Here is an 11,645-nt window from a genome sequence, read left to right as displayed (position 1 = left end):
CCGGATGTAAGCTGCGCATGGGTTCCGGTCATGGGGTTCCGGTTCCTTCGACAAAAAAGCAATTACATTTCTCCATAGGATTTTGGAAAATAGCTCAGAATAACGTCTGTGGTTGACACACATTTAAGAGACGGATCACGTTTTGTTCAGTCAGATAATATCCACATGTCTACCCTACTTTTATAATTTTCGAATCGTAAATCTAATCGATAGATTTACTTCCGGGTTTTAGGATGCGTCACTGTGGCACTCAATTGTCTCAGCAAATAGTAGAGTCAAACAGATAATACAAATGTTTGTTTTCAGTATTAAACAAATGTAACCCCATTACACAGTAAAAACGATCATGTTCACAACAGGTCATATCTTGATATGTTATAAGACATTGATAACACAAAAACAGCTGAACTGATCATCACATATTCAAAAGTGCATTTAATTTGCAGATCAACTGCAAAATAAAAAAAATGCAGACCATGTAACCCCAAGTGTAGGGGTTTTCAAAAAAAAAATAGCTAAACTGAGGTAAAACCAGAATTCATTAGTTACTTATATCATTTATTCTTTATTGCAAATTGTGCCCAGTAAAAAAGTATAATGATATACAAATTAACATGACATGTAGACAAGAACTCAATTAAAATCTCACTCAATATGTGAATATGTGTATATTCACAAACATAAATATGTGAGATTTAATAAGTCCAATGAACAATCATCATGAAAAACTGGTTTGTTGTTTACCAAGTAATACAAGCTCCTCCCTTTTTCTACTCAGAAGGAAAACTGTGAGAAAAGGAAATAGAGTTCTGGATGCCCCACACTTCGAGGGCCTGGATCTTGAAATGACCCTTGTAGAGTGCGATGCTCTTGAATGTGTCACAGGCCTCTGAATATCCACCCTCGAGGTCTTCCTGCAGGCAGAGTGCATGACCTCCATCACCACCTAAAATAAAAACAAACACATGAGCACTGCATACACACTGTTATTGGACGTTTCTTTTGATGAAAAAGACTGAACAATATGTTACTCTGGCATACCGATTATGAGCTGACTGTCAGTGCCTGCGATGAACATAGAAGCTTCTTGTTCTTTGGGTCTCTTTGGCTCTTTGGTAGTCATGGGTTCCTCTGATGGGGAGGTAAAGGGGATGGTCAGGTAGCTGGGGTCCTGGGGGGTTCCAGCAGGACAGGTCAGAGTTGTGGTGCCTTTGGTGATTGGGGAGCAGCCACTATTGTTTATCCGAGAGGAGGCACAGCTGCTGTCTCGAACCTGCTGATGGGAAGATCCTCTGGTCATTATGTTGACCATGGCCTGCTGGTAGCGCTCCTTGCTGGTACGAATCTAAAATGGAGTGATCAAATGTTATATTTGATGAACGATAACATTCTCTAAATAAAGTTGAATGACCTCAAGCATTTAACAGCAAACCTAGATGAGATACCAAGGTCTCATTTTTTTTTTTTTTAAATGACTCACCGTACAAACGAAACACTCCCCAGTCCCAAAATATGTCAGTCCCTCAGAGTCATGCTTTTTTCTTTCTATCAAATCTGTTGACAGGAAGGCACCAAAGACCTGGGAAATGACAAATACTAATAACTCAAAAACATACAGAATATATAAATAATGTTTATAATTTGAGAATTTCTTAAGGTAAAAATCTAAGGTCAAACAAAGCATATCAGCAAACATTATCCAATGAACACCAATATTCAATATGTTATCTAATGTTACCTCTTCATCCACAGTTTTGATGATCAAGAGTGCTGGCTCGTGACCTTCCACATGTGAATATAATCTGTATTAGAGAAACAACATGTGTTTTTTTAAATATCCTATAAACTGCTACATATGAAACCAGACATTGTATCTGATGACTAAACATTGCTTGTGTGACAATATACAACAAAAGCCTGCACTGGATCAGAAGCGTTGTGTAATCATTGTCTTTGTAATTATTATGACGGACAGCTGAATGGTCAACTGCAAGACGAAATCATAACTTTCACAGTTAAATATGTTTCAATGTCTTCTTTTCGTAGCATCATCCTTTATGTTTTACCATGTGTTACCAAATTTAAACATTTAAATATAAAGTAGTTTCAACGCGTTTGACACCACTGAACCGTGAGTCACTTGACTTTTACACTCAAAACAAACATGTTGATAGTGAAAACACAACGTCCCTTTGTGTTATGTAACTGTTCCTGAGAATGTGTTTTTCACTGCTCTGACATATGTAGCAGTTTTTAATCCCTGATAACTTCCTCAGGGAAATGAATGCTTTCGTATACGAAAAACACTGCTAGCTATTTACTTAGTTCTTTGTCTTCCAGTTTTTTAGTTGTGAAAGTAATGAACAAAGATGACTTACGAAGCAAGGCTTCTTCCATGTTCAGAGGTACTAAACAGCCTGATGGGGCTGAAAAGGGCAAAGCGCTCAGGAATCCAGGCCCACACCACTCTCATCGAAGCCACTGTCACAACACTGGAGGTGAAGTTGTTAAAGTCCACCATCTCAACAGAATGCCTTTAGGAGCACAACAAAAAGTTATTATGAGAATCTTAAGTTGAAAAAGAAAAAACATGAGCAGCATTTTTAACTTATACACCTCATGAAAAGTTATATAAAAACACAATGAGCATATTAGAAATGCATTCCTTATCTTATGCCTTTCACATGTGTGCTATATCAATTTCTGCATTAACCCACCTCTTCTGGTGTATGCTGACACCTTTTTGCATGAGGGCGTGCATATTGGCATTGAACAGGAGATTTAGCTCTCTCCGTGTGGCCATCGGAATCATGAAGGCCATCTCCAGAAGCCTCTCGGCTGTGCAGTGGCGAGCTACACTCTCCACAAACCTTTTCATATCTGTTCTGAAGTCCTCCACGTCTGCCACTCGAGATGAAACAGATACTTTGTAGAGGCTGAGCAAAGCCAATGCCACCCTATGAAGAATGTTTGAAAAAAACTTGTACCATATTGTTTCAAAAGTAGTGGTTATGTTATGAAAAGTGACTTTGATTGAAAGATTTAATGTTAAGATGTAGCAGCAACTAACCTGTAGAGGACTTTGTAGCCCTCCAATAGATAGACATCAAGCACTCTAATGGCATAAGTGAATGGTAGGTCAGCGAATATCCACATGATCCAGTCGGAGTAAAACTCAAAGAGGTTCTGGTAAGAGCTGGCGATCAGCTTACGGATGCCTCTGCAACATCTGTTAGCAAGGTCTCCAAAGGTCATGCAGGAAGCACGATATGTGAGGAAGGTCTGGTCGATATAACGTTTGTTTGGGTCGTTGTAGCAGATGAGTCGGGACACACTGTGGAAACACTCGGCTTCATCCTCACTGAAGTGGAGGAGGAGGGAGACCATTTCAGGCAGGATGGGGCAGAAATTCATGTCTGGGAAACATTTACCAAGGCTAAGGAGGATCCTTTTAACTGAGTTCAGTCCTGCTTTGTTGAGACAGTATCTGGATAAGAGAAGAACAATCAACACATCATTGCATACTTTGCATTCTCAACGGGCAAGACATTTTTCAAGGCCAATATAAAGTAAGTCAGAATTAATGCAACAAATATCATCTGATGTGCTTAAATGAGATGAAAGCAATCATTCAGGTCTGTTCTTTCAAGGTTCAGCTGGTCAATTTGAATAATTAAAATGGAATATGTTCTGTGTCACAAATACGGAAAATGTGTTGTCGGAACACATTTGTTTTAAGCAACATGTCTATGATATGTAAACCAATATTATCCCACAAAAGTACCTGGGTATATCTCCCGCCTCCATGTAATCTGGGACTGGATGTGTGCTGATGTTATGTTCTCCAAAGAGCTCCTTGGTCAGTTCATGGTGGACCTCTCTGTCTGGAGTGACTGTCCTACTGCAGATATAACATCAATGCATATTCAGATCATTTAGCACAGTATATTCAAATAAAAGAAAATCACACTTTTTTTTTCAAAAGTACTTTCAATTCCCTCAAATATGCTTCACATTATTACAAAAAATATATGTTTTCAATATTATATTGTATAATGTTAACCTTGAATTGATGCTTTGGATGATGTGATAGTAAGCCTTGGCCCTCAGTGTATGGGGCATGGCCCAAAATCCTTCTCGGGCCATAGTTTTGAGCTGCTGGTGATCACTCTGCAGGATACGTTGGTATCTTATTGCGGCTTCAGGGTCAATCTTCTCCCAGTCCACAAACTGTCCGTACTTCATCCTCGAGCTGGAGCAAATTTCCCATTTGTCCGACTCAGAGATGGTCATCATGGACACAGACTTGAGATTGCCTTTACTGCCTAAAAAAAGCATGCATACATTGATAAGATTTGTATTTAAATAAACAATGTAAATAGAGTTTTGAAATATTAAACATGCTATTATAAGTTGTACCATTAAGTTCTCTTATTGGTGAGCGCTTGTTTGGTTTAGTCTTTGCCTTCTTGCTCACTTCATAGTGAAGTAGGGAGCGTGCCCCATCATAATTGGACTTCTCGGGCTCTGGTGTGTCATAAAAAGACCTGTGGAGCAGTTGATACAAATATGCATTCAGTGAAAATATACCTCTTTTTAACTTTTGTTTGTGCTGGGCATGGTCTGTTATCCAATGTTGCTACACTGTTAAACACAAATCCACATTGTTATCAGTCAATGTGTCTTTTGCTGACTGTTGTTTGATCAGTCACTTAATATGGATTAAAACGTTTTTTTCAATTTGCAAGTTGAAAGTAAAACATACCTGGAGCGAGGTCTACGAAAGGTGTCCTCTGTCTTTTTCCGATCACCATAGTTTGTACTTTCCTCTAGACTGTCACATGAGAGAGACCTTTGCCTGCTTCTGCCTCCCGCCATAGAGCCCAGGTCTTGGTCAGAGGATGTATGAATTGAGATAGAATTCCTGTTTCCACAATTGGAGAACTCCGGCGTTCTTGACACATCAATCATCTCAAGTCGTGTTGTTCCACCAAATAAAGGTTAACTGCCTCCTGTTACTAGCTGCACGTTCTGAGGATGAGGGCTATAAGCCTATGGGCTGTGGTCACGTGAGTGGTATGGTTTGTTTGTGGTGACTCCAGTCGTTGAAACAGAAAACATCTTGTGATTAACAGTTTTACTACTGGCAACATGCAGTGTCTCATTCTGAGAAGTTAATTATCGTACTTGAAATACCACCATAATCAGCACTGATACAAATAATCTAAATGTTCAGGTGACAATACAGGCACTTTATAAAATGATGACTTGACCAAGCATCCTTCAAATAACACTACTCACTGCAATTCACATAATGAGTTGATCAGTAAATGTTAGAGCCACTCACTTGCCACAATATATTTTCACTGATATTGCATAGCTTGAGTTTGGTATGGAAAGTTTGGAAACCAAACTAAATATGTATTATTCATAAAAAGGTCATCAGAAATAACAGTGTAATCATGTGTCTTTCTCTGAAAAGGCTTCAAACGTAGAAACAAAATGCCAAATGAGCTTTTCCAAGAAGCACTCTAAAGGTTATTGTTCTACACAACAGATATGTGTTTTGATCCAAACACAACTTCTGTTTGGTCATGAAACATAAAACCAAGACTAGTACTTATCTCATGAGGGCTCCACATGTCCTGGACTTGAATAACAAACCCTCTAGCCACATGAGTGGAGAAGGCATGCATGCTGTTGTTCCTTCAATTTCCATGAAGGCTGGCATAACTTGTACTGGGACTTTGGGCATAATGTAAAAACAAGAGGTTTAAACACATACCATTCAATACTATACATTCCATGGGTCTGTGAGAAATGCACCTTGATATTCTTACTGATGTGTTGCTTCCTGTCATGCCTTTCAAAGTATTTTAACAAAGTGAAACATTTGAAAAATATGAAAAAAGAGAAAATATATATTTACATGATTTTTAATTTCCATTCATCAAATGATTTACTGCCAAACGCAGTAAATGCATCTCCCCCATTGAGAGGAACACACACTTTGCATTAAAGTTTAAAATAATCATAGTTAACAATCATCACATTACCACTGTTGAGTATGTCTACATAGAGATGGTCCACATTACATGTTTACTACTCATAGCCTTACAGGTGATACTGTTTTCAAGCTATTATTTTTTCTCTTTTAAAGGAATGGTATGCTCATGACACTCATTTTTTTTTTTTTTATCATCCGATAAAACAGACCAGTCTCTGCCAGTCTCTCTCTCTTTTTTTTTTTTTTAATCCGATGACATTATCAGTGATTTTAAACTGATTAATTACCGAAATAACATCAACACTGTGGGCGGCGCCATTTTACCGGACGTGACGTAAACCATGCGTTTGGTTTCGAGGACACGTTGATGTTCATGTTATTTACTGTAGTTACTCTCTTCAAATATGCCTCATTGTATCGCGAAACATTGCCACAATTCTGATAGGAACAATCCACGGAATGCTCGGTTCTATCTGTTGCCAAAAGGTAAGCGTAGGAAGTACGTTCGGAGGCAGTGGCTAGCGAAATGTGGCCGGTGTTCCGGATTGACTGGTTCCCCGATCAACTGGTTGACAGATGTGGAGGCGTGGCCTCGACTGAAATACACATTTCGATCGCTTCTTCTGTCGTTTACATAAATCTTTTGGTATATTTGGCTGGATAGGAACACTTTGATGCACATTCAGTACCAGTGTGTGAGGTTGTGCTTACGATGGCAATATCCGAACGCGAACAGCGAGGACTACAAAAAGAAAAACGAGTTGATCGGGGATGTCTGTTCAAAACATTGCGAGCTCCAATAAATCAATTAAACCAGCTATTGTTGCTAGACTTATTTCTGAATATCGTTCTTAATGTGATACCAAGTCCATCTGAGACCTGTGTACACCTTCAGACAGCCTCCAAGTGAAGCACATGTTCTTTACTCACAGTTTGAAAGCAGCGTGGAGAAGTCTTCAGCTGTGTTAAGCTGTGATCCGCTCGAATAAATCCTTAAAACCAGTGCTGGAATTGGGCCGGTACTCACCGGTACGCAGTACCGGCACTTCTGGTTCTGACCCATGGAGTACCGGCACTTCTTGCTCAGTACCGGCATGCTGGCGGTACTCCGGTACTCATGCACCGTGCCAGTACTCAACACTCTCCCGCCGTTCTTATTATACATCCATATATATATATACAGCCGCCCGGTACTCAGTAGATGCGTCATGAGGTGCCGAACGGACATTCTCATCGCTCTAACCGCTGGAGTTTCACAGCGGCTGTCAGCTGTTTACTCCTGTCATTCAAACAGAACGTGCTGGAGAGGGGGCGGGGCTTATCTTCTCCATGTAAATACTGTGGTGGAAACGACTATGTCAAAATTAACCTATTTGACCGTGATTTAATAGTAATACACGTTTCAAAATAATAATAATAATAATAATAATAATAATAATGCCGAAGTAACAACATACTGAAAACTGTTAGTAAAACCATGTTTTAATGCTTTACAATTTACATACCTAGATGCACGTGTATTGTGTTTATGCAGTGCAACTCCCACCCAGTGGGTGGCTATGTAGAGTGATAGAACAGAGCAGGCACGCCCCCGAGAGAAGGAAAGCAAGTCACGTCACAAATTAGCATTTCTAAAATGTTAGCGTGGATTAATAAAAGTGCAAAAAGACAGCGGTTGTCGCCGGAAGAAACTTCAAATACAGAGAATGCTGTGCCTGTGTTGGAAATTGTGTCTGATGGGGAGCTTTCTTTGGTTGATCCTCCTGCTCCAAGTTCTAGTGCATTAGCATTAGCACTAGCTCCGCCGCCTCCTCCAGAGCCTCTAACGTTAGCTGCTGCTGGCGCACCTGCCACCATCAACACCGGGCAAAGCGATGCACCTGACTGCTGGACAACGGACCAGGTGCAATATTTTTGCAAGACCAATGCATGGCTCCTTCTTAAAGATAAGAAGCTAGGATGTCGGATATGCAGAGATGTCAAATCTTTGGGAATACACACTGGACAAGGACTGAAACTGTCAACTGAATGGGGTGAGTGTGCAGTGTCTCATTTCGGTGTTGACAAGGGCAAACAACAAGCTAGCCTGAGAAAAAAAATCAAAGAACATAAAGAATCACAAGCCCATGTAAAAGCTGCTGACATCCTTACATCTGCTTCACGTGAAACTATTCAACATCAAGTGCAGTCTATGCATACATCTGAATTAGACACCACTATCAGAGTTTTTCGAACGGCATATAAAATTGGCAAACATAGCCGGCCATTCACAGACATGCCAATTGATTTGAATGTACAGAAACTGAATGGGCTGAACGTGGGCAGGGTTTTGCACTCCAATAAAACCTGTGGCGAAATCATCGACCACATAGCTCATGAGCTGAAGAAAAAAATGGCAAAAGACATTACAGAAAACCAAAGAAAACTCTGTGTTTTGGTCGATTAATCTACCACTATTAGTGGTAAAACGGTGCTTGTTGTGTGTCTACGCTCAGCATTAGCTGATGCTGAGCCCGAAACGTTTTTTTTGGGAGCTGATCGAGTTGGATGGAACAACGGCTGATGACATCACAAAGGCGTTAATGGAGTGTCTTGGAAGAGATTTTAACGAGGACTTTTTAGGTCAGTGTTTCGTTTCTTTTGCATGTGATGGGGCTTCAGTCATGCTAGGGAAGAGAACAGGCGTTGCTACCCAGTTGTGTAGTAAATTCCCAAGCCTGTTTGTGTGGCACTGCTCCAATCATCGTCTAGAGCTGGCAGTTGGGGATGTGGTCAAGGAGGTCTCAGGGCTCAATCATTTCCAGATCTTTTTTGACAAACTCTATTCCTTGTTCCATGCCTCCCCCAAAAATCAGAGGCAGTTAGCGCAGTGTGCGCAAGCAGTCGGACGGCGTCTCCTGGTGATAGGGTGTGTTTTGTCCATCCGCTGGGTGGCTTCAAGTGAAAGGAGCGTCAGAGCAGTCTGGGAAAACTACCGAGTGCTTCATGATCACTTCACAAATGCTGCAAACGACACGAGCAGGGATTCCAGAGACAGAGCAAAGTACAAGGGCCTGGATGATGTGCTCACATCTGCAACGTTTGTCAGCAATCTGGGACTGATGTACGATGCGCTCACAGAGCTCAGCGACCTCTCTCGGCAACTCCAAAAAAGAGAGATGACACTGCCTACAGCAGATAGGCTCTTAACTCGAGAAATACGAGTTTTTGAATCCATGGTCACCATGCCTGGCCCACACATGACTACAGTTCATACAGCTCTAGCTGAGAAGTCCTTCAAGGGTGTTGCCCTGCGTGAGAATGGCAGGCTTGTACAGATTCATGCAGGTCAGTTTTTCCGCAGTATGGTAGAGAATCTGAGACACAGAATGACTTCCACAACCTCCTCTCATGTCAGCACAAGAGAAATCCCATTACATGGCCGGGAGGCCCGGGACAATCAGCTAATCCAGGACATGAAAGTTATCCATCCTGGAAGTTGGCCTGAAGAGGAGTTAGACGTACAGTATGGGGACGTAGAGGTGCTACGTTTGTGCGAAGTGCTGAAAGTGGACAGAAGAGAGACTGTTCAGGGCTTTCGCAAATACAAGGAAACCAGGGCATCCCGTACACCTGCTGCCATGGAGCCTCTACTGAAAGCAGTCCGAACCATCGCTGTCTCCACTAGTGAGTGTGAGCGGGCATTCAGCTGCATGAACGATATCCTTACTGCAAAAAGGAATGCTCTCTCTGTCAGCCGACTGTCCAGCCTGGTTTTCATTAAATGTAATGGACCATCACTAGGACAGTTCAATCCGGAACAGTATGTGAGGTCCTGGCTGGCAAAGGGAAGGAGAAGTGCTGATGAAAGAGCCTGTCCAGCTCCAGCCCCTGATACTGATGTCCCCAAGGCCTTCTGGAGCCTTTTCTAACAATGTGAAGTATATTGCAAAGCAGCTCACCCAGTGAGAAGACTTTTGGCATAATGTGCCGATTTGTACAGATCCTGGAGATAGAAGGACTTCAGACCAACCAGGGAGTTATCTGATCAGCTTGGTGTTCAATGTAACTCTTTACCATGGCTCAGACTTTGTTACTTGCAGTTACAGTTTCTCATTTTAGATTGTGCAAATTTTGCATTTGTTTTTACATGTTCTTTGTTCATGCTCTTTATCATTTTTCTGAGTTGGAAAGTTAGATTGCATCATAGTTTACTTTATACATATTTGTATTCTTCAGTGGTGAAGTATATTGCAAAGCAGCTCAGCCATGTGAGAAGACTTTTGGCACTTTTTCGTTTTTCGTTTTCTGAGTTGGAAAGTTAGATTGCATTCAAAATGTACAGAAATACTTAATTTTGTTAAAGCTTTTTATAAAAAATGCTTCTGACCAGAGCTTTGTTTCCTTGTCATTAATGTTGAACACCACCAGAGGGGCTCTCACCTGAAAGGTCTCTGCTTCATGTGTCTTCAGCAGAAGATCTAGACTTTGATTGCTATATTTTCAGTTAATATTGACCTTACTGAGCTTTAGCCATATCCGCTGCCTATCATAAAAAATGTTAAGTACAGTGAACCTTTCTAAAATATACAGTAGTAAAGAGACAAACCCACCAGCATTATAGTAGCCAAATTCTTGTTTGTGGGCTGTATATATAAAATTGACTTGAAAAAGTTGCTGATTTTAGAGTACTGGCACCTTTTTCATTCCAATTCAAGCACTGCTTAAAACCAGCTATTGTTGCCCGATTTATCACTGAATATCGTTCCTAATGTGATACCAAGTCCATCTGAGACATGTGTACACCTTCAGACAGCCTCCCAGTGAAGCGTACGTTGTTTACTCAGAGTTTGAAAGCAGCGTGGAGAAGTCTTCAGCTGTGTTAAACTGTTCCTCTCAGGTAAACTGTGATTCGCCCATGGGAAAATGGGATCCGCCCAGATGAAACTGTGTTACGACTTCTGTGGCTATCTACCAGCGATCATGTTTAATATGAAAGACACACACATCTACATCCCTTATAAAAACAGTATTCTGCAGCACTCATCCAGATCAAATGTGACTGTTAACTCGTTTTGCAAAGATAGCAGCAGAAATGTCATTGCTGCATGTGCAGGGATATTAGACTTTAAAATGCTGATGGGTCATTAATGTTGGTCTCGGCAAACAATATTAGGAATCCTCTATTCAAACCACATAATATTCAGTGTCCATCGACATGAAAATAACAAAAAAGTTCATGCTGGACTCAAACCCGAGTCCCAACAGCAAAAGTCACTCCAGCCCTGGGCGTCATGAGTGCGCCACAGATCACCACGACGTATCGAACCACCACACTATAATATTTTAGATTAACCTTGTTAAAAAGTTACAGAAAAATGCAACCCGACCATCATTTATAATGTGAGCGAATGTACACTTTAAGCCATATAATATACATATTATAATATAGTAGGCTATAGCCTACTGACTGAGGTCTGTATCAAGCCTCATTAAGACCCACCGAGATCAGATATCCTAGTTTATCAGCCTGCGAGCCCACATTATGTTGTGATAAGTGTTAGTTTTACATATAAGTGTGTTAAGGTTAATCTAAAAATATTATAGTGTGGTGGTTCGATACGTCGTGTTGATCCGTGGCGCACTCATAACGCCCAGG

At 40.9% G+C, this 11,645-nt stretch overlaps 1 protein-coding gene across 4 annotated transcripts; it reads right to left on the bottom strand.

Annotated features, from left to right (window-relative positions):
• Positions 1 to 139: 139 nt before the first annotated feature.
• LOC117538011 (TBC1 domain family member 24-like) lies at positions 140 to 5,903 on the bottom strand. 4 transcript variants are annotated; one of them, XM_034203493.1, is made up of 11 exons: positions 4,766 to 5,903; positions 4,420 to 4,547; positions 4,064 to 4,325; positions 3,785 to 3,898; positions 3,071 to 3,487; positions 2,718 to 2,957; positions 2,379 to 2,534; positions 1,739 to 1,802; positions 1,481 to 1,579; positions 1,042 to 1,345; positions 140 to 946 (listed from the first exon to the last, which is right to left on the bottom strand). In XM_034203493.1, exons 1-11 carry the CDS (start codon positions 4,969 to 4,971, stop codon positions 771 to 773), a joined length of 2,166 nt encoding a protein of 721 aa, XP_034059384.1. In that variant the 5' UTR covers positions 4,972 to 5,903; the 3' UTR covers positions 140 to 770. The 4 variants fall into 4 exon arrangements, with proteins under 4 accessions (XP_034059384.1, XP_034059383.1, XP_034059386.1 ...); XM_034203492.1 differs by having other exon boundaries at positions 3,785 to 3,901; positions 4,766 to 5,901; XM_034203495.1 differs by lacking the exon at positions 4,420 to 4,547 and adding an exon at positions 4,591 to 4,644 and having other exon boundaries at positions 3,785 to 3,901; positions 4,766 to 4,878.
• Positions 5,904 to 11,645: the final 5,742 nt, after the last annotated feature.

Source organism: Gymnodraco acuticeps, unplaced genomic scaffold (assembly GCF_902827175.1).
Source record: "Gymnodraco acuticeps unplaced genomic scaffold, fGymAcu1.1, whole genome shotgun sequence".
Taxonomy (NCBI): Eukaryota; Metazoa; Chordata; class Actinopteri; order Perciformes; family Bathydraconidae; genus Gymnodraco; species Gymnodraco acuticeps.
Note: the sequence above shows the minus strand (reverse complement) of the source record. Positions and strands in the feature narration are given on the sequence as shown.

What these genes read in the sequence shown, in the direction of transcription:
- LOC117538011 (XM_034203492.1), bottom strand. Translation starts at nt 4,971, where the DNA reads ATGATTGATGTGTCAAGAACGCCGGAGTTCTCCAATTGTGGAAACAGG. An exon ending in GGCTACAAAGTCCTCTACAG is followed by an intron (nt 2,958 to 3,070) that starts GTTAGTTGCTGC and finishes CATTCTTCATAG; the next exon opens with GGTGGCATTGGCTTTGCTCA. An exon ending in TCAAAACTGTGGATGAAGAG is followed by an intron (nt 1,580 to 1,738) that starts GTAACATTAGAT and finishes GTCATTTCCCAG; the next exon opens with GTCTTTGGTGCCTTCCTGTC.